This window comes from Kluyveromyces lactis (genome assembly GCF_000002515.2).
Source record: "Kluyveromyces lactis strain NRRL Y-1140 chromosome D complete sequence".
In the NCBI taxonomy this organism is placed as follows: Eukaryota; Fungi; Ascomycota; class Saccharomycetes; order Saccharomycetales; family Saccharomycetaceae; genus Kluyveromyces; species Kluyveromyces lactis.
Genome location: NC_006040.1, coordinates 44377 through 66745, shown reverse-complemented (window position 1 = coordinate 66745; position 22369 = coordinate 44377). Strand labels below are relative to the sequence as shown.

The 22369-nt window shown below is 39.0% G+C and overlaps 10 protein-coding genes across 10 annotated transcripts; 6 read left to right on the top strand and 4 right to left on the bottom strand.

The window, feature by feature from the left end:
• Positions 1-974: 974 nt before the first annotated feature.
• Positions 975-1688, bottom strand: KLLA0_D00682g (uncharacterized protein; the record flags this gene model as incomplete). The annotated part of the gene is made up of 1 exon (XM_453102.1): positions 975-1688. One exon carries the CDS (start codon positions 1686-1688, stop codon positions 975-977), a length of 714 nt encoding a protein of 237 aa, XP_453102.1.
• Positions 1689-1899: 211 nt separating this feature from the next.
• Positions 1900-2826, bottom strand: KLLA0_D00660g (uncharacterized protein; the record flags this gene model as incomplete). The annotated part of the gene is made up of 1 exon (XM_453101.1): positions 1900-2826. The coding sequence occupies one exon, from the start codon at positions 2824-2826 to the stop codon at positions 1900-1902; it is 927 nt and encodes a 308-aa protein (XP_453101.1).
• Positions 2827-3625: 799 nt separating this feature from the next.
• Positions 3626-6556, top strand: PLC1 (phosphatidylinositol phospholipase C; the record flags this gene model as incomplete). The annotated part of the gene is made up of 1 exon (XM_453100.1): positions 3626-6556. One exon carries the CDS (start codon positions 3626-3628, stop codon positions 6554-6556), a length of 2931 nt encoding a protein of 976 aa, XP_453100.1.
• A 345-nt stretch (positions 6557-6901) lies between these two features.
• ACM1 (Acm1p) lies at positions 6902-7591 on the top strand (the record flags this gene model as incomplete). The annotated part of the gene is made up of 1 exon (XM_453099.1): positions 6902-7591. The coding sequence occupies one exon, from the start codon at positions 6902-6904 to the stop codon at positions 7589-7591; it is 690 nt and encodes a 229-aa protein (XP_453099.1).
• A 298-nt stretch (positions 7592-7889) lies between these two features.
• On the top strand, positions 7890-8852 carry DIM1 (putative dimethyladenosine transferase; the record flags this gene model as incomplete). Its single annotated transcript, XM_453098.1, has 1 exon — positions 7890-8852. One exon carries the CDS (start codon positions 7890-7892, stop codon positions 8850-8852), a length of 963 nt encoding a protein of 320 aa, XP_453098.1.
• Positions 8853-9041: 189 nt separating this feature from the next.
• On the top strand, positions 9042-9461 carry KLLA0_D00572g (uncharacterized protein; the record flags this gene model as incomplete). Its single annotated transcript, XM_453097.1, has 1 exon — positions 9042-9461. One exon carries the CDS (start codon positions 9042-9044, stop codon positions 9459-9461), a length of 420 nt encoding a protein of 139 aa, XP_453097.1.
• Positions 9462-9918: 457 nt separating this feature from the next.
• Positions 9919-11658, top strand: KLLA0_D00550g (nucleobase cation symporter-1 family protein; the record flags this gene model as incomplete). The annotated part of the gene is made up of 1 exon (XM_453096.1): positions 9919-11658. One exon carries the CDS (start codon positions 9919-9921, stop codon positions 11656-11658), a length of 1740 nt encoding a protein of 579 aa, XP_453096.1.
• A 561-nt stretch (positions 11659-12219) lies between these two features.
• On the bottom strand, positions 12220-15228 carry KLLA0_D00528g (uncharacterized protein; the record flags this gene model as incomplete). The annotated part of the gene is made up of 1 exon (XM_453095.1): positions 12220-15228. The coding sequence occupies one exon, from the start codon at positions 15226-15228 to the stop codon at positions 12220-12222; it is 3009 nt and encodes a 1002-aa protein (XP_453095.1).
• A 2199-nt stretch (positions 15229-17427) lies between these two features.
• On the top strand, positions 17428-18654 carry KLLA0_D00506g (dipeptidase; the record flags this gene model as incomplete). Its single annotated transcript, XM_453094.1, has 1 exon — positions 17428-18654. One exon carries the CDS (start codon positions 17428-17430, stop codon positions 18652-18654), a length of 1227 nt encoding a protein of 408 aa, XP_453094.1.
• A 198-nt stretch (positions 18655-18852) lies between these two features.
• On the bottom strand, positions 18853-21867 carry KLLA0_D00484g (Zn(II)2Cys6 transcription factor; the record flags this gene model as incomplete). Its single annotated transcript, XM_453093.1, has 1 exon — positions 18853-21867. The coding sequence occupies one exon, from the start codon at positions 21865-21867 to the stop codon at positions 18853-18855; it is 3015 nt and encodes a 1004-aa protein (XP_453093.1).
• Between the last annotated feature and the right edge of the window lie 502 nt (positions 21868-22369).

Here is a 22369-nt window from a genome sequence, read left to right as displayed (position 1 = left end):
GCCATCACATAACTCGTCGGTGGTAGTATTCTCTACGATTGTCCCTTTATATGCAATTTAATAAGAAATTAAGGTGATTACATAAGCTATTGTCTGTTAATAATACGCCACCGAATAAACACTCTATCAACCGTAAAGGTACGTCCTTGCTTTTCTGACAAATGCTCAAAAGTGACAATTAGCTTCACAGCTAGAGCTTTAATTCTGTATTCCTTAATACCGGAGGAAACTCAGGTATTTACGGATAATTGAGCACCGGATATTCACATAAGCTCTGGCATGGTTCTATTGTCATTTAAAATGCTTTCCGGGTGTTTCTAGGAACTGGACGAAGAATATGGTAAACAATAATGCATCCGCACTTGCATTAATAACGAATGCTTATTTTTCTCTCCAAAACTCAGACAAACCGGGATATCAACCGTTTACTTCATTTCTTTGGTTTTGCAAATGCTACTCTATCAAACGGAAGAAATGCCAATACCATTTTTAATAAAAAAAGGCTGTGTCACAGACATACCACATAATTCCGATGACAAATACTTAGATAAAGCAAAAATGTTCGATTTCTACTGATTAATGAGCTCCATAAAAGATTGAAATCTTTCTCATTGTACATCTGTTTTAGTTGTATAAGTAGATAAAAGTATGTACAAATACGGCAAATATAAAGAGTATTATTCATGGTGCTTATATTGAAATAGTAAATCTTGTCAGGGAGTATTGTCCAGATACATACTTGAATTGGCGATAGCTTCTGAAACAGACCAAAAGTAACAACCTGTACGTTAAAGGACCTGAGTAGCTTTAGATAGTCCACGCCATTGTAATACTATAGATGCAATAATCATGATAAACTTATTAATAGGTAGTTATCTAGCTTATCAAATAAACCATGCAAAAGTAGCTATTGACAAAATGCCCGATGTAAATGACGTAGGAGTTCTTTCACTCCGCTAAATGCTAAAAGGAATTTAGTTGAGGCTATTCAATACTTGATCAGTTCTCTTGGCAGTGGAACTAGCCGATGCTGGATTGACACCCGTAACTAACCTACCATCAGCAATCGAAAAATCATCCCATGGACCAATTGGGGCCATGTACTTTGCATGATACTTCTTAGCGATGTCTTCCACAGTATCTAACTTCTTTTGTTTTAGTATATCGGCAACACCTAGGATTTCTTCACCAATATCGGTAAAACCAGTAATAACTTTACCTTGAATCAACGGTTTACCAGTATCTTTATCAGTCAAACCATCAAAGATTGCCGGACCATGGCAAACAGCAGCCACAACACCATTATTAGCATATATATCAGAGGCTATTTTTTGTAAATTCTTGGCAGTTGGATAATCGAATAACGTACCGTGGCCGGCAGAGGCAAAGAAGATTTTATAGGTGGATGGGTTAACATCAGCAGCAACCTTTGTTTTGGCTAAAGCTTGGTTGAACGCAGAGTTCTTGTCTTCGAATTGCTCCTTGTCTTTGCCGCTTAAGAAGTCTGCTGACAAAGAGTGCTCATCGAAACCGTACTTACCAGTCTCTGAAACAAAGTCGACGTCGTAACCTTGTTCCTTGTAATAATTGAAAGGATGTAGCGCTTCCACAGCAAAGACACCGGTCTTCGCACCATCAGTAAAGAATGCTTCGTTGTAACTTGTCAATGCAATTAAAACCCTGGTCATTTTCAGACGGAATTATTATATGAGTTAATGACTCTTGTCAACCTACGAAGCACACTCAACGGAGAGAGATAATAATGTTCAGGATCTTGAATGTCAGGTTCTTTTTAGTATTCTATTCATTGTTATATTCTTTTATTTTTGTTAGATAATACGTAGATGTTTCATATTGAAGTAGTGAACTTCCTCAATTCCATGTTATTCATTTGTGATACTAACTAATAGCTTTGGCAAGGACTAGCCCAAATAATCTGGCCTCGACATTAGCTGTCTCATCCCATACGATTAATCTTACATCGGCCCACCAACTACCAGCATCATGAAACCTAGTACAATAAGGTGCCATGTTATGGTCAGCCGTATCTATTAACCAATTAGAAATAAGGGCCTTGATGGAATCAATCGAAACCTGTGTATCACAATTCTTTCCAGATGTGAAAGGCGCAATTCCCACCATATATGTTAATCTATCTTCACCAAGTGCATCAAGGTTCAACCAGTAAGAAAAGCCATTGCAACTTGTCTTGGTTGAGCCACGCTTAAGTGCGCCAGCTATATAGTTACAAACTGTCGCCATGTTCCGCCCTAATTTAATGAAGCTAGTTGTATTTATCCAAAAGTGTTCTCTTAACCATGCCTTTAAATTACCTCTTCTTTCGTACATCTTAATAAGGCTATCATAATGGTTAAACCACCATCCGTCTGAACATTGTTCATTACGTTTGGAGATATAACTATCATCATAAGATTTTCTAATTGGAGTACTATTAAAGAATTCATTTAACTTGTCATCAAGAACTACACAGTCGAGGCCCAATGCAGCAATGACGCTGCTAACATCTGATATATTATTTCTAATATGATAGTTCATAGTCTCACCTATCTTCATAGGTTCAATTGATTTAGGTAACATGTTTACTAAATTAACATACGTGGCAACGCCGTAATTGCCAATCATTGAATAGTTTAAAGATGAGTTATCGCGTAATATGTTGTATTTATCCCGAACATCAGTAGGGAGATTGTATGAGACACGGAAGTCATTGTGGTCTTCATAGAATGTATATTGAGGGACTGCGGTTGCAGTAGCAAGAGTAGCTAAAATAAGCAGTGCATAATAGTAAGCGAGAGTGAGTGACATGTCATTTTTTATGGGCGTACGTTTAACTTTGTAGATGACAACATATCTTCACTTCCTTTTGATGGAAGGGTTTATTACCAGGTCGGCAAATATGTAGAACAGTACTTATAGCGCATATGTTGAACTAGTGAATCTTGTCACGGAGTATTGTCCAGATACATATTTGAATTGGTGATGGCTTCTGAAAGAGACCAAATATATCAATCTATGTGTTAAAGGACATAACTGAGGTTCATGTCGTATCGCATAGAATCGGCTACTTCATTTCCCAGGAACATCCACAGGAAAGCAGTAGCCTCGGCAGGGAACACCAAGTGCATGCATAATTGATATATATATTCCAGAATATTCAAAATAATCATGCTGCTCATTAAATTAATCACGTGATCATGAGAAGTGCTTCAATTCGATGCGCCAGTGCATGAGACGGGATCTCGTATTTCTTGAACTTATAGATGGAGCTCCGCACGTGATCGGGATACTATTGCATAAGGGAGCTCTATGGTTGAAAGATACATTCAAAGTGTATCGATCGACTGTATTCACGTGAATTACGTTTTGAAATCCTAGTTGATCGCAAGACATAACCTGTTCTTCTTTTCCTCCTGTTACCTGGCATCATTTATTTCTGTGTCCTGTTTTCCTTTCAATATCGAATAAATCATAACCGTGACAAAACAGCTTTCGACTCTCTTATGTACAGGATCTGAACTCTGGGGTAAAATAAGCATACTGCTTTCAAGGTACCGTTTAAGAAGTGCTACAACATCTTGATTGCTACCACATACTCGGATACACAATGGATCCGTTTATGGTTTCCTGCTATATGATGACAAGTCAGAAACGTCTCGTTGAACCCTCGATGAGGCTTGAGTTCAACGATGTGGATGATGAACATCAGGCTATTATGCCACAAAGCATTTTGAGGAGCCTTTCTTTGGAAGATGGGTCCAATAGTGATATGAGCTCGAAGAGTACTGCTCCCTCCTCGGGAAGTGAGGAATCCTTTGTGTATGATCATATATACAAGGGCATCAAGGGCTTTCTTTCTAGAAGACCTAGTTTTAATGGGCATGGAAATTCTAATAATAACCCGAACAAAAATAAGACGTCCCAACTTGGTGGCCCTCTCACATATGCATTGTCGAGCAACCTCAGGTTAGAGTCAACGGATTCTGGGTTTGGGTCCTTCTCGGCAGATCCATTGGACTTGCCTCTACTTAAGGTGACACGACGGAAACGTGTTCGGTACACCTTCCATATAGACCAGAATACAATAAGTTGGAATAACGGAAAAAAGCTGATATACGTTGATACCATCAAAGATATACGGAGTGGTGATATGGCTACCAATTATATGGATATGTACAATGTTCCTTGTCCTTCACGGGACCTTTGGTGTACTATCATCTATTCAGTGAACAAAAACAGATTAAAGGCTTTACATGTTATTGCGGAGGACGCTGCAGTATTCAAATCTTTTTATGAAACGACAGTAAATTTGGTGAATTCTAGGAGGAAACTAATGGAAGATATTGCAGTTCCAAACAATGAACAATTCGCCAATATTCATTGGCAGACCAGTGTTTCCACAAAGAAAGAAGACCAGGACAAAGATACGTTAAGTTTCGCGGATGTGAAGAGACTTTGCAACCGATATCATATCTACTGTTCTGATAACTACCTTTACGCACTTTTCATTAAAGCGGACACTAACAATAACAGTTTGCTTAATTTCCCCGAATTCCAAGATTTTGTCAAGTACTTAAAAGCTAGGCCGGAGATTGAAATAATCTGGAATCAAATGAAAAATAAGGATACTAAGGTGGTTGACTTTCAAAGCTTTTACCAGTTCATATGTGACGTTCAAGGTGAAGTAATATCACAGACTAATGCTTATAAGATTTTCAAAAAGTATTGCACCGCTGATGAACTTTTAGATGTTGAGGGTTTATTAAAATTCTTAACAAAACAACCGTTCCTACAATTATTCGAAGAAGATTATTCTAGACCGCTAAACGAATATTTCATATCATCATCTCATAACACTTATCTTATGGGGAAGCAAGTGGTGGACGAGGTAAGTGTCGAAGCTTATACTCGTGCTTTGCAACAAGGATGCCGTTGTATCGAAATAGACATATGGCAAGGAGATCATGGGCCTGTGGTATGCCATGGTCTTTTCACACAGTCAATCCCCTTAGAAGATGTTGTTAAAACGATACGAAAATATGCGTTTATCACTTCACCTTATCCGCTTATTGTATCTCTAGAGATCCACTGTAAGAAGGATTACCAATTAATGATAACGAAAATTATGAAGGAAATTTTGGGAGATCTTATATTCGTAATTCCACCAAACACTTCACTATTATCACCAGAGCAGCTGAAAAATCGCATTATATTGAAAAGTAAGAAGACGCATGCTGTAGAGTCTGAAATTATAAGTGGATCAACTTCATCCTATACGTCTTCTTCCTCTCATGAATCACTTTCTGAAACAAATGACATGCGGTTAATCAAGAAGCGGGGCTTACAAAAAAGTACTACCAGTAGCACTTCTCCAAATACGACAACAGTTCCAGTGACAACAAAGAGAAACAACAAATCGTTATTGTTATCAACAAAGATCATGATATCAGACAAGGTTCATGAAATATCTGGGATTCACGGAGTAAGATTCAGAAACTTTTCGTTGCCTGAATCAAAAACCACTACGCATTGCTTCTCACTAAGTGAGAAGAAGTTTATCAATCTTGACAAAGATGAAACTCAAAAACTCGCTATCAACAAGCATAACCGCAGACATTTAATGAGAATCTATCCGCACATGTTGCGGTACAAATCCTCCAATTTCAACCCAATACGATTTTGGAAAGAAGGAGTACAAATGGTCGCAACAAACTGGCAGACGTATGACCTGGGACAACAATTGAACCATGCAATGTTCCAAGTTTCACTAGATAGAAATTCCATCTGGCATTCTGGGTATGTTTTGAAGCCCGCTCACTTGCGAAAAGAGATACATAAAATGAAGGACATTCCAGTAATTATGGAAAGGCTCAAACGGGAGAAGATTCATATCCATTTGGACGTAATTTCTGGCCAGATGTTATCCTTACAAAACTGCAAGATACTAGCACCATTCGTAGAAATCGAACTCATTACTGACAATACCATGGAATCACTTCACCTTACCAACTGCTTGCAGCCAATGGGGTATACTTCCAATAACTCTACCCATGCTACCGGAATTACTAGCATGAGTAATGCTTCAAATGGTACTTTTGCTAACATTACTAGTACCTCAACCAAGCGCGTTGATAGCAACGGCAGCAGCGGTAAGACTGAACCACTTTGTGAAAGTAATGGAACCACTGTTATTTCAGGTTTGTCCGCGGAAGACGGAATACTCAGTACTCCATCTGCTCCTCCAGCAGTATCTGTACCTGTCCTTAGTTCACCGCAACTATTTTCGACAAAATGCTTCCGTGATAACGGCTTCAGTCCCGTGTGGAATGCGTCGTTCGAGTGTACACTTACAAACACTACGTTCAACTTCGTGCGGTTTACAGTCAAGAACTCCACGCAAACTATCGCAACAACGTGTGTACGGTTGAATTATTTGAAGCAAGGGTATAGGCACTTACCGTTGTACAACATAAAAGGGGAGAAGTTCATATTCTCCACTCTATTCATACGCTACAAAGAGGAACTTCTAAAATGGTGATTGGCGCCCAACATACACAACTTACATAAACTCATTAAGCAGCGCTAATTAAACGATAATTCCAGTATATAACATTCAATACTAATGAACTATTGTTTAATCAGTTCCATTCACTCGATAATAGAAAACTTTCCAAGGCCGTTCTCTATTTTATAGCTTCACGTCTTATTTCGCATCGAGGATTTCGCGTTTCCTATACTTAGCGGAAATTTGGCGGGTCTCAAAACTTAAGAAAAAGTGTCATCAGGTATTTTATAAAAGAACAATAGGATCAAAATCTTTACTTTACTTATCTTAAGGTGTCTGACCAGGAACACTTTACATAGAGCCTGCCACCCAACCAAGATGATACAACACAGATCTCCACTGAAGAAGAGAGCCGTTCTGACGTCAAAGAACGTAAACATAATAAGCACTGGGAACTCGATAACAAAACCAACCGGTAGTACATCAAGCCATGGTTCACCCAGAAGAATCAAGACTAAACTCGACGTGGAGCGGGCTCTACAGAAGAGTCCAGTGAAACAAGTTTTCTCTATCAAAAGGGGGTCACCCAAGAAGAAGGGTGACGACGATCCTTCATCATTCGCCTTTTATGAAGAATCGGAAGAAGATCGGGCAGTGGCCTTAATGAGACACGTCTCATTGAGAAGGAAAGCTGTACACGACGAGAACGAGCAAGAACTAGAGAATATAGATGAGAATAAACTTGCGAAAGTACGAGCACAGGCCACTCAAAACAGAGGCTCTAACGGAACAGCCATATCGCCACTGCAAGACTTGGACATCGAGTTGTTTCCTGGTACAATCCAATATAGAGGTTTTAGTCAAGAACACCATCTTAATTTACACTTGAACCATACCCGTAAGCTACCAGAGTACATCACTCCGCCAAGAAACGCCAAATTAAAGGATTTCTTTGTTCATGAAACACATGTTAACGACAAGGATCAAGTCTTTTCGAAGACCACAGATGATATTAATGCTAACAAAGTGGTGAGGAAACTTCAATTCTGCATCGATGAGAACAGATGACAAGATTATGTAACTCCAAGAACGTAAATATATATCAACTTGACATGGAATGGCATGGATCCTATTGAAGGTTTGTTTTTTCCTTTGAAAAGAACCTTTTCTTTTTCAGGCTGGTTGAAAAATTTTGAGAGCTCATCGCATCGAATACATAAATGACCAGAGAACACGACTCTCAGCGGAGATATTTAACGGGTCGTATTGGGTTAATTACACTATTTTATAGCGTCTATAATTGATCGCATAACATTGGTAAGAAGCTAAGCAGTTGTGTATCTTGGCAATTATATCCACTGAAACGATGGGCAAGGCAGTTAAAAAGAAGTACAGTGGAGCAAGTTCTGGAGGTAAAGAAGTGGATGCTGAGAAGCATTTGACTACGGTGTTCAAGTTTAACACTGATTTAGGGCAACATATCCTAAAGAATCCGTTAGTTGCTCAAGGTATCGTGGACAAGGCTCAAATAAAGCCATCGGATATTGTGCTTGAAATTGGTCCTGGTACCGGTAATCTAACAGTGAGGATCTTGGAACAAGCAAGGAAAGTTGTTGCCGTGGAGTTCGATCCTCGTATGGCAGCGGAGCTGACGAAACGTGTACATGGAACGCCAGTGGAGAAGAAACTTGAGATCTTGTTAGGGGATTTTATGAAGACCGAATTGCCTTATTTCGATGTTTGTATAAGTAATACCCCATATCAGATTTCATCTCCCTTGGTGTTCAAGTTAATAAACCAACCAAAACCACCTCGGGTATCTATTCTCATGTTTCAAAGAGAATTTGCCATGAGATTGTTGGCCAGACCGGGGGATTCTTTGTACTGTAGGCTTTCGGCAAACGTCCAAATGTGGGCAAATGTGACACATATAATGAAAGTTGGAAAAAACAACTTCAGGCCGCCACCTAAGGTCGAATCAAGTGTAGTTAGGATCGAGATCAAGAACCCTAGACCTCAAGTTGACTTTAATGAATGGGACGGTTTGTTACGGATAGTGTTTGTAAGGAAAAACAGAACCATTGCAGCAGGATTCAAATCCACTACTGTCCTTGAGATATTGGAAAAGAATTACAAGGCCTTCCTAGCAACGCAGTCTGCAGTACCTACAACCTCTTCTGGAGATTCTCTAATCAATGAAGTCAAGGAAAAGATTGAGCAAGTACTGAGCGAGACCGGATTAGCTGAGAAGAGAGCTGGTAAATGCGACCAAACGGATTTTTTGAAGTTATTGTATGGATTCCACCAAGTAGGAATTCACTTTGCTTAAAGAAATTGAAACAGCTGCTCGCGTCAGCACTAATAGAAAACTATATGTACACTATATAACCCATTAATTTCATCTGAGATAGTTGTCCTTTCTATTTCACTAATTACCTTCCTCCTAGGCTCTTTCTAGCACGACAACTTCTGCAAGTATTAAAGATGCCTCAAAGATGCAGCCAGTAAGTTTTGTTAAATGCACTTAAATGTCAGAACCCTTTCGCCTTACTCAATAGGTAGTCAATTTCTCGGAAATGCGTCTCGAAAAATGCATCTCGCAACTAACCACCACTTTCATATTTCGGCATTCTGCGGAGACATGATGGTGCAAAGGCTGCTGATCTTGAAAACCAAACCCCGTAAAAATCTAAAGGCAAGCTCGAAAATCAATCTGAAAACAATAATAAACTCACACTGGTCTGATGTGGGCAAAAATAAAGTACATGACACGGGCCAAATTTGGTTACTACATTCTACTCTATTAAAAAAAAATGATTCAATTATCGTAGATTGGGTAAATAAAACTAAGAAACCAAATCCAGCTAACACGGCAAGCATGGCACGATTTACTCAGAACTTTAAAGAACCTACAGAGACGGGTGCTTGTTTCTGTTAACGGCCGTAGAGGGTCCGTTTCTTTTGGGTGAAAATTTTTTTTCTTTATTCCTTCGAAAAATGTTTACCTTTGAATAAAGGCAGCCTTGCCTACAAACTGTGGGTCTCCTAGTGGTTCTGTATATGTCTCGAGTTTTGTACCATGCAGCCGTTAATACTTCTGAAATTGAACGGGGGCACAGACTAAAAGTAGTCATTTGTTTGTTGTTTTGGTGGACAATATATTTCTATGTTTGTTTTTGCCTAATCTTTGTATCAAATCTTAGTATATCTTTTTCAATTCGGTTCATCTCATCTCAGTAATAGACTGTTCTTTTTCATAAATACTAGACGATACATAAACTAAGGTTTGTGCGTTTTTCGCATCGTATTCGTTCGTACTTAACTTGGCTGCTCCATAGGCATTGTTTTAACTAGTGCAATAAACACCAGGATTTAAAGATTGTTGAAAGTTTGTAATGGCTGGGGTTCTTGGGAAGTTGCACAACCTTTTGGTGTTGGATGAATCCGACAGAACTAGTAATAAGGATTTAGTTCCTATGCCTGTTTCAAGAAGAAAATGGGGTATATATGGTTTTACATCATACTGGACATTGCTTTGTTTGTGTATTAGTACGTGGTCTGGTGGGTCAGCGTTGTTGTTGTACGATGTGGGCACTGATGGTGAATTGACGCTTTCGGGTATGAATGGTCGCCAAACCATTGGATGTATTGTTTTGGCAAATTTCTTCATCAGTATTGCAGCCATCATCAACTCAGTGTATGGCTCAGAGTACCATATTGGGTACTCTGTGTTCCAGCGTATCATCTTTGGAATGCGTGGGTCATCCTTTGGTGTTCTTATCAGAGCTATCTTATCCGTGGTGTGGTTTGCTTCCCAAGCTTGGTTAGGAGGGCTTTGTGTGAATGTGATCATTTCCTCGTGGAGTGAAACATATTTGAATTTGCCCAATACCTTCCCAGAATCAGTACCTATGACGAGACAGGAGTTGATTGGGTTTGTGATTTTTTTGGTAATCAATACTCCGGTGCTTATGATTAGACCAGAATACTTCGACCATATCTTGGCCCTTGGGTCTTTCTGTATGTTCTTTGTCGGGTTGGGAATCACCATCTGGGCAGTGACTATTAATGGTGGTTCCAATGGACCATTGTTAACTGCAAAGGTTACAGCCTCTTCTTCTGACCTTGCTTGGTCTTGGATCACAAACTTGAATGCTTGGTATTCATTCATTATCGCTGGTATTTCAAACCAATCCGATTTCTCTCGTTTCAACAAAAGGCCCAGATCTGCTTACATCGGTATCCTAATCGGTGTCAACGTAATGGGTATCGTGCTTCCTTTGATGGGTATTGTTACTGCTTCTGCTTTATTAGAAAAATACGGCGAGTCTTTTTGGATGCCTAATGATATCTGCATGTATTGGATGCAGCTAAATTATACTCCGAAGTCCAGAGCTGCTGCCTTCTTTGCAGGTCTCGGTTTACTAATTTCTCAGCTTGGTGTCAACTGTATCAGTAATGCAATCTCTGGTGGCATGGATTTGGCTTCTATCTTCCCACGTTACATTAACATCAGAAGAGGTTCAATATTGATCATGTTGTTGGCTTGGCCTACTCAACCATGGTTATTCTATAATGCTACTTCCACTTTCCTCACAGTTATGTCTTCGTTCACTGTTTTCATCACACCATTAACTGCAATGTTTGTTTGTGACTATTTTGTCATTAGAAAGGGCGTTATCAAGTTATCCGACTGTTACGATGATTCTCCTTCCTCAATTTACTGGTTTCAGTACGGTATTAACTGGAAGAACATCCTTTGTTTCTTATGTGGTGCGGCCCCGGGTTTGCCTGGTTTGATCAATGCGGCTAACCCAAACATTCCTATCAATACAGGTATTGAACACTTCTTCCAAGGTTCGTTCATTTTCCAATTCGCCGTTACCTTCGCCCTTTACTATATCATTAACACTATTTTCAAGCCTACAGTTGGTGAAACTGACCAAATCGATTATTATCACACATTTACTGAGCGTGAGCTTCAAGAGAAGAATATGATCGCTGATGATCAAGAAGACATTGGCGTGCATTCCATCGACTCTTCGAATTATTTGGCAGATCCTACTGAAGTATCACTACGTAATTTGAAGATTAACTCACCTGAGAAATCTGACTCTACTGACGTTGTTTTATAAATCTAGCGCTTCTTAATTTAATATTTTGGCCATAAGGACCAGGCAAACAGGCCATTATCCAATCGATGATTGTCGTTTATTTAAACTAGTTTTATCAAAACAGATATAATACCTTTATTCTTACTGTCATCAAACATTCCTATTTTTACCAGGTTTTTGACAATACTCAGGAGAATCATACAATGATAATGATATAGCTTATTAAGTGATATATTGCTATATATAAATGAAATATATGAATATCACCAATGGTTAACTACTGATGAAAAGTCACAAAACAAATGCTAATTCTGTTTGAGCACGTCTGCTCAATTGTGAATTAGGGTGTATAACCTCAAGGTAAGTTCACGGTGGATATCATTAAAAGAATAATCGTAGAAATAAAGAAAATATTGACAACAGCAAGAACAGCAACAAGAACATTAATAATAATAATAATAATAATAATAATAACGATAATAATGATAACAAAAAAAATAGTCGAGATGATGATGACAGTGGAAGTATAGCAACAATTGTTATAGTATTAGGGACACTTCTAGCAATGAGGTCTGACAAAGTTTAACTATACTCCTCAGCAATCGGAACTGGTTCGATGTACTTGCCAATCGACTTGTACTCAAGATCGTAAAATAGTTCACCAAATGCTCTTGGGCCGCCAATCTCTATACCTTTTGCGGTAGTCCATTTGTCAGATGGTGCGAAAACCATAAGGTATACAAGTAAACCGTATTGATAATCTTGAGTACCAATAGCGTTACCGTTGTTGTCCACCAAGGTGATCAAATCTGGTACACAACATAACGGTACTTCTGATCCGTCTTCATTTACCTTGTAGCAAACGATATTTTCATTTTTAAAAGGAATTCTAATTTTGGTTTCATCACCCTCAGTGCTTTGCAATACAACTACACCATAACCATAGCCTCTTTTGATCATCTTTTCTACTCCAATTATCTTGCCCTTCAATAAGCATTTTGCAGCTGAGGAACCACCAACTGCTTCGATAATTCTAGTAGGTAAGCTATCTATATCACTGGCAGCCCTTGTAAGATGGACGGCACGGCCAATTCTCCATGAGTTAGATATGGGATTAAAAATAGTTTCATTTCTCATTTCATCACAGGTCATAGACGGCTCAACGACAGCACATTGAACACCGTGGTTGTACATTGCGTCACGTATTACATCCTCCATTTGTACGTCATCTTCAGAAGAAGTGATAAGCATTGACATTCCATTACCATCGGATAGTGAGACATATGGATAGCCGTGCAAATCGTGAACGACGGAGGGTAAACTTTGCCATTGTGTTGGATAGGCTCTGCCCATTAAATCCAAATCAACACATGGTAGACCCATTTTAAAGGCGGTCCAAATACCAGACAACCCATTACCACCACCTATCTCAAACATGAAAATACCATCTGTTTTTTTGCCCTCCCATCTTTCGATGAGGGAAACAGCTTCGATCATTTCCGATCCATGTAATCTTTCACTCGATATTACTGGAGAACCACAATAACCGACATTTATAGCGGTACCTTTTCCCTCTGTCTTTCTCTCAAATTCATCCAATGTTACAATCCTTAGTTTACCACCTTGTTTGATAATTCTTTTTAATTCAATACTTTCTGGACCAGGATCACCACCACCTCCACAACCTAGAATGTACGCACCAGTACTTATAAAATCGATATCTATTTCACTTAACAACCATTCGCCGTTTATTATCGTCGGTTTATAATGGGCATAATTAGTGATTTCTTTTTCGACTCTAGAAACTTTTGCACTTTTAAAGATTTCCTCTAGAACATATTCATCTTCTTTTGGAACCAATTCTACTTCTTCTCCTTCACTGCTGGAAACATCGTCGACAACTTGCTCAACAGATTTCTGAGTAGCAGACAGTGCGGATTCATAATCAACGTCACCAACCACCTTAACTTCAAATTTGTAGACTTTGTCAACGTATGGGACAGCATCTGAAATAATGGAAACTACGTTGATCGAAGAAGCCATCGCACCTTTGTTAATTGCATCCTCAGTAGCTCTGTGGATCAACTTTTCAATATATGCGGTTTTTTCATTTTCGAAATCCGCTAACGATTTCATTTCAGTGATGGTGCAAGACACTTTACCCAATGCAGCTCCGATGGCATTAGCAACTTGGTAAAATGGTGGCTTAATTACCTTTGATGTACCTTCCAGTGTATCTGGAGCAATAAAAGATCCACCACCAACGAAAATAACAGGTATTGGATCTGGAGAGGTCTTCATACGATCAATAATTCTTTCGAATTTCGTTGCAATTACCTTATCATATCTTATTTTGAACTCATCTGTAAATCTTCCCTTCACATTCGTTACTGTTCCCATTTTCAGAGCTGGATCTAATGATTCTACCCCAAACTCGTCAACTCTCTTGCCGATATTCACATCAGAAGTTGTAACAATGTCACCACCGAAAAGAATGGCTTCTTTGATAATATCTGCACCAGTAGAATCAGGTCCCGCAGTTAGTTTACCATCTTGATCTCTGACAATCGAACCACCGCCTAGTCCTACGGATTCAACGTGAGGCATTGAAAAGTTCATTTTAACACCACCAACGTATGAAAATGTAGAAGATTGCCTTGGGAACCCAGACGGTAGTAACTGACCCACATCCGAGGTGGTGCCGCCGATATCACAGACTATGACAGATTTGTTTTTAACATCAGGGTCATCAGAACATAGAATGGCAGCGCCCCTCATTGAGTTAGTTGCACCTGAAGAGAACGTTCTGATTGGAGTCTCCAGGGCATCCTTAGTAGAGAGAACGGTACCATCGTTTTGGGATAATAGTACAGTACAATTTAAGCCAATTTCCTTAGTTGCATGGATGAAAGATTTGATAATTTTACGACCAAATTTTTTAATGGAAGCGTTCAATATAGAAGCGTTCTCCCTTTCTATGAAACCCAAGCCAGAAATTGTATGAGACATAACTACATCGACATTCGGTAACGCTTCCTTTATAATCTTTGTAGCTCTCAATTCATGATCATTGTTAATATTGGCAAATGTGGCAACAACCGCCACTGCAGTTATACCCAATGTTTTGATATTAGCACATTCTTTTCTCAAACCGTCTTCATCCAAAGGCTTGATATCCTTACCATCCACTCTACAACCACCGTCAAGAGTACAGTAATATCCATTGATGATCTCGGCCAAATCCTCAGGAAAATCGCCAAATGGGGGCATATGTCTACCATAGGGACCGGACAATCTGATGACTGCAACCTTTTCCAATCTGCTCGAATCACGTTCAATGACGGCATTTATGAAATGAGTAGTACCGATTGTGACAGAAACGATTTCTGACTTTTCAATATGGTTGTTTGGATTTTCTAGGATAGTCTTAATAGCAGCTTGGATCCCAACAGATACGTCAGGAGTGGTCACTGATTTGTGCCACGCCAATACCCCTCTATCGGGGTGCCCCAGTCTAGTGGGGTCAAGAACGACTAAATCGCTATTCGTACCACCAACGTCGACACCTATCAAAAGCTTTCGATTCGTCATAAAGCAAGGGGTATAAAAGATGGGGTTTGCCAGTTGAATGTGTATATTTCAAACGCTTTGTTGGCAAAGAATGATGGATAGCTTTGCGAGTTGCAGTTCGTGTCTCAATAGAACAATACCCTTAAAAAAAAGAAAAGAAGTTGAGAGGAATCAATACAAGGCTGAAGGAGATGCAGAACGCACAGATTTCAGAAAAATTAAGGTAAGGAATCTCTATGTTGGCGTTGAAAAGGAGGAATCCTGAAACTAGATGTATTAGTCCTTTCAAAAGAAGCAAAAAGCAGTTGTTTCAGGAGCGAGTGATGTGTATTACTTATAGCTTAGCAGCTGACTTTTAAAAAGGGAAACAACTCCACTATTTTGCCAAAAAATACAGAAATCTTGATAATATTCCAAAAGCGTTAGAGGTAGCAAAGCGACTATTGGCAATAACTTTCTCTAATTTAAATGGTTGACTAGCTTGGATGTCTTCAGTAACGTAATTTTATCCAATAGTAGTATAATGAAAATGCTGAAAACCCAAAAAGAAAGAAAAAATTCAATAATAATGACAATGAGCAACAAAGAGTTGACGAATGCTGCAAAGAATACTGTTGCGAATTGTTTAAAAAGCTCTTCTCCAAAGGCGATCACAGTTTCGGCGCTGATTTATATTAAGAACAATTATTGAATCAGATCTATAATTTTGTGGAAGTGAAAACCACACTATTTCCGTTTCCCTCCCTAAGTATGAGATAAAAAGGACAGCTAACGGGAACCCAGGTCAAGTAACCTGATGGCATAACAACCAAACAAAGAGCAGGAACTGAACACCTGCAAAACTGATATTGAAACTATCAAAAGCTTGGAGCAACTGGGAGTCTTCAGTATTGACTTTCGTCTATAAGTATTAAAATGGCAAAAAAAATATCTCCGCTATAGATTCGACGAAGCAAAATATCAGCAAACACAAAGATATAGATCCAAATGAACAAACAATAGTACTCCCAAAGATTGTAAGCGATGGTGTTAGGTGAGGATTTCAAATGCCTACCAAACTAGGTTAGAATCCCTAATGGAAATGGTACCTTATGATGTCTTAACAATCTTGAGCTCCTTAAAGAAGTAAAAGGTTCCTTCATGGCGAAATGATAAATGTTCAAATCGGTGGCGGGCCCTAACAAGACTTGTGGCTTGACAGCTTTACCATGTACCGTGAGGAGCATCGTCATAAATGGGACTTAGATATGAGCGTGGATCTTCGTGGATACGGGTGTGGTGTGCGCATTTTGTTGTTATAGCGGAACGCATTTTTTTTTCCCAATCTTTTCAACAGTAAATTCGAGCTTTTGTGGCATGTTACAGAATAGCTGGCGAGGAAATCAAGGGAGGAATATATTTCCCAATACATTATGCTATTCCGTGGAAAGATACACAATTTTGGTAAAACTTCCTTAAGTTCCTTTTTCTTCGGAACTTTATGGGAACTGTCGAATTTCGGGAATATGTCAATGAGATCGCGGGCATGCGCTAGGACATTTTTCCAGTTTTGGAATAAATTCCATTCCATTCATTATCTATATCAGTTCGTATTCCGTTTTGTCTAAAACCATTTCACCTTAGTGTTGTATATCTATACCTAACTTCGCAACCAATTTGGCTAGTTCAAATCCTTTGACATGTTAAGAGTCAAAGATTAAAGATGTGCCATTACAAAAGGATCAAAAGACTGTTCTGTGTAGAAGTTTTCATGAGCTTTAAACTTTGAAGTAGTAGTTGTCCACTTCGAATCATTTTGATTTTTTTAAGTGCATTTTTTTAAGTAGCATAAGCTCTTTGTATGCGCTAACAAGACAGTCAACGGTACTCTAACTTTTGTCTGCTAAACCTTGATTCAATTGCAGTTATTTTCTGAATTTTACTTATTTAACACTTTATTGGATCGTGCATTCCACTGATTTTTAGGAATATTCGGGATCACTTCAACTCTTCCGTATTCCTGGCCTCTTTTCTTTGCAGTCTCAACCATCTTATCTAAAGCATCCAAATCGGAAGAGGTCGTTGCTTTTGCTAGTTCTCTGTCTGAAGGTCAAAGTTAGTCACAACATAGGACTCTCTATTCTGATATTCTCTGCATATACCGAGACAAGTCTCAAAAATAAATCTTTGTGATCACTGTGTAACAGCAGTCAAAAGAAACAATAGGAAAAGATCCTCATAATGGATACTATCTATCATGCTAGACTCGAAGCACTGCTTCAAGATACTCCGATTGTGGATACCCATAACGATTTTGCATGGCTGATTCGTATGAATCTACATAATCAGATATACAAATTTGGGTTCAACTTCAACTCTAATAGAATTGTTTCCCATACATCAATCCCAAAGCTTCGTAAAGGTAGAGTTGGTATCCAATTTTCATCGGGATTTGTCGAATGCAAGAACCCTGATCAGTACTCTACTGATTTTAACTTGAAATCAAGCATTGTTAGAGATACCTTAGAAATCTTTGACATCACAAAGCGACTCTGTGCTGATTATCCGGAACATCTTAAATTTGTCAGAAGCTGTGATGAAGCTATTTCAACCTACCATAACGGGAAGATTGCTGTTCCTCTTGCTATCGAAGGTCTACATCAGATTGAGGGATCACTGAGTGTCTTGAGACAGTACTACGAATTAGGTATTAGATATGCTACGTTGAATCATAACTGCGATAATCCTTTCAGCACAGCTGCATCCTCAATTATGGCCGGGTTGCCAGACCGCGGACTCTCGCCTTTGGGTGTTGAATGTATCAAAGAAATGAATAGGCTTGGGATTATGGTAGATCTCTCACATACCTCATACAAAACGATGCATGATGTTTTAAACGTGACACAAGCACCAGTCATATTTTCACACTCTTGTGCATGGGCTTTGACCCATCACGAACGTAATATCAGAGACGACGTGCTGTTGCGTGTCAAAGAAAGCGGTAGTGTCGTTCAAGTATGTTTCTACGGACGATTCTTGTCTCAGGACCCCAAGAACCCCGAGACCGCCTCAATTGACGATTTGGTCGATCATATCTTCTATATTGCTTCTCTTATCGGCTGGGAGCATGTCGGATTCGGTGGTGATTACGATGGTATGGAGAAGGCTCCTGTAGGGCTTGAAGATGTCTCCAAGTACCCTGATGTTATCTATAAGTGTATGGAAAGAGGTGCATCTGATGAAGACGTTAGAGGATTAATGGGTAATAACCTTTTGCGAGTATGGAAATCAGTTGAGATCATATCTGAAATAATCAAAAGCAAGATGCTAAGAGGTAGGTGTATCGAAGCTGAATGGGAAGGAAGAGAATGGGAGTATTTTGAATGTTTTAAAGACGTCAATGAAGTTTTCCAAGGAAGTAAAGAACTGTATTTTTCGGCACATAAATGGCTTCCTTCCAATCATTGAACAATAGACCATAACACTTGCCTACAGAAATTTACCTATTCCGTTTAAGGGCGGTATATCTTTTAATATGCAAAGAAATACAGTACTACATTATTTACTAATTATTAATTACAGCATTCGGCCTTATGTGTAGAGTCTTTCCACATGATTTGGACAGAGAGTTAGTTCTTGGTTCTTTTTCTAAGTTTAGCTGAGGCCCTAATATACTATATAATCATGAGCTGGGTCCACTAATGCCGAATAATCACCATATGATAACGCCTTTGATATATGGGCTAATCGTTCAAGAGAATTTGAAGCAACATTCATCCCATTGGATACAAATGAATCTAGAACTGATGTGAAATGAGAGTACAAATTTTTGTCCTCGATCATTAATGATCCAATTGCACCAAGGTATATTGGCCAGTGACATGCGATACTACATGTATTTTGAAAAGGAATTGAAAACAAACATTCTAGCATTTTTTCCAGTTTGGTCTTGAGACCAATCTTATCTAAAGGCTTTCCTAAGAAAAAGAGCTCGAGATAAAGATTAAGTGCATAATGATACATTCTGGTACAGTTCTTCATTGATAATCTCAATCTAATATCGCATAGTCCGGTAGTAGCTTGATCGATATACTCGTCATCAATACGAATATTTTCAAGCATTTTTAAGGTGCTATCTCCCATGTCCTTGAAGCTCTTTATCACAGCTGGGTCACTTTCAGTAAAATATGATCTGAGCATGTTAGTGCCAGAACAATCCTTACCTCTTTTCTTTAAATTCAAAAGAAAACTTGAAAGCTTGGTGAATATGGGGTAGTAATCAGTGGTATATCCTCTAAGAAGGTCCATTCGTGAGTTTAGAAGATTAAACTTCGAGTAAGTCGCATTGTTGAGAAGATCTTCAAGGTCCTCCTGTTTATCAAAGCATCCCCCCTTATCAGAAGTAATCCAAGCTAACACCTCTGCATGGCAGAACCAATCTTTTACAAAAAGGTAACAGTCATGGGCAAGTTCTTCGATATTATCTTGGTTGATCTCCGCAGGCTTCAATTTTTCTACTCTCATAAACAAATCATGCACACCTCTAAGATGTGTTCTCCAGTCAGAACTTTTTATTGAACTATTTGCAGCAAAAAGCACAGTTACCGTGAAGGTAAGCGATATATTACCGCAATAATCATTCGACTTCCTTATTAGAGATGTCAACTGATCCAAACATCTTTTCAATGTTGGCATTCGTACATACCTATCCCATATATGGGAGAAGTATTTTAAATTGGAGTTATAATAGGCGTCTTTCATGAATAATGCGGTGACATAAATGAGAACATCCTTCATTACCGGGTCCTTCCTACCCATAGTAATGAAATCATTCAACAAAGGATCGAAATGATTCTCAAATGGAAAAAGAATTAAATTGCCACCAAGTAGCGTTACTCGTGAGACTGTCCAAATGAAGTTTAATAATTTTGGATCATCTAAAGGAATGGTTGTCGCGGCTGAGGGATTCTCGGTCGCATACAGCAATTGAATAGGATCATAAGTGCTGAAGACAGAAAAAATCTCTGAGTTTGAGGCACCCCTCCAGCATAACTTAAATAGATTTGTCTGAGAACTTTGTGCTAATTCTGGTGTTGTATTGCGAGTCTGATTTTGATCAAATCTGAGTAGATTCAAAAAGTTCCAATCCGTAGGTGATATGTATATGTAATCCCTGATGTTAACCAGATCAGCATCAAAATTTGTGTCATCTGTGTCAGGTACCATTTCGGTTTGTTCTCCTCCTGCTAATGTTCCAGAGCCGGTCTGTGTATGGCCAGAGTTGAATTGTGTATATGCATCATTGTTGGTGTTGTTGTTGTTGTTGTTGTTGTTACTATTATTCCTGGAGATGACATTATTATGTGACAAGTTATCAGAGCTATTCATATTCTCCGTAGTACGTTTACGTACAGTATTGGCCAAACTTTCTTTCACACTCTGATATAGTTTTTTTTGGTCGAAACCCGTATCAGTTATAAAATTGTTTTGGACATCGGGTGCAAACCTTTTGATTTGAGATAAAGTATTGCTTGATTCAGTACCTGCCAAAGAGCCTGTAGAGCCAAACGATTGTGTCATTGGGTATACGTGAGTAAGAGGTGTAGATGCGAAGTTTAAGTTTTGGGATTGAAATTGTTGTTGTGATGATTGTTGTGCCTGTCGCGCATGTTGTTCTTGTTGCTGTTGTTGCTGTTGTAGCAGCAACGAGGATGCTGCATTAGACTCTTGTTTGGCTTTGGTATTTGAATCGACATCTAATTGGTTTGTTGAATCATCCTGTTGATTTGTATAATTAATCAGGTTTTGAGTAGAATCAACAGTTAAAGGTGGCAGCGATCGTATTCCACTAGTAGTACTTACAGCACCGGCAGACCCCGAGTTATTGGGCTGTTGGTGGTGGTAGGGTGCAGCAGCAGGTATAGAGCCTTTTAATGATGCATATGCTATTGAACCATGGGGAGCTGCGGTTCGGTTGAACCCAAGACTTGTTCCACCTATGGGACTAGTTATTGCCGAGCCCGGAGTTGGCGATGACGAAGTACCTCCTCCAATTCCTGCTACAGCAGTGTTTCCTACCAGCTGCAGTGGTATGGGCCCATTTGGGTATGAGAATGCTACAGGAATACTCAATCCGCCGGAACCAACGCCAAGGCCAACAGTGGACCCTTGATTGGCATTATTTAAGGCAGTTGTGAAGGGGAGATGTCCATTATTGCTCATACTTCCCATTGAAACTCCATGATTACTGTGAGTGTTGCTAACACCATTATTATTGTTATTGCTGACGTTGTTGGTGTTGCTGCTTGACATAATAGCAGAATTATAATTCATAGACCCAACGTTGGGGAATTCGTTTTTCTGGAACACAAATTGGTTTCTATACGTGCAATCAATTGATCGTTTCTCACATCTTGAACACTTTGGTTTCCGCTCGTCACATTTCGTATGAGCTTTCTTACACTGTAAGCACCCCTTCCTGGAATATGTAGACTTTCGTTTCTTTGTAGACAGTTTCTCTTCAGAGCTACTATCTCCCGTCGTTGTTCGTATTTCAGATGAATTACTATTGACATTGAAAACATGGTCATGCGCAGTGAGTTCCTCGTCTCTTATTTGAGTTCTGGGTCCGTTTGCCCCCACTCCACCTGCTTGTTGTTGCAGACCTAATGCACCGCTCATTTGTGAAGAACAGTGGAACGAACCCTCTATCGCTCACAATGGTCTAGTTTGAAATGAAAAGATAAATAAATGGAAAGATAATTAACTGAAAGAAAACTGCCCAAAGACAATGTGTTCTCTTAGTAATACCTTTCCTCAATAGTAAACCGTGAAATTCCGTTAATTTAAACAACCTCTTGGCCCTGCTTATAGCACAGTTTTTCACCTATACTGAATTTTGTTTTCTTCTGTTCCCAAAATTGTTTATGGCAGGATTTAATTTACTTTTCTTTTAGAATAAATCGATCGGTACAAAAAGCCTTGGAAAGTTTAAACACACAGAAAGGACCTTGGACAAAAGGCGCTCGAGGCGATATGCGCATTGGGGACAATTAGAGTGCAAGGGCTTACTATTTTGTTTAGACTCACAGTCGCAATAGTATAAATTTTATATGTATAAACATCTATTCAGATTATATCTGTTTGGGTACTACTAGGCCATCGTGTTTGCAAGGATACAGGA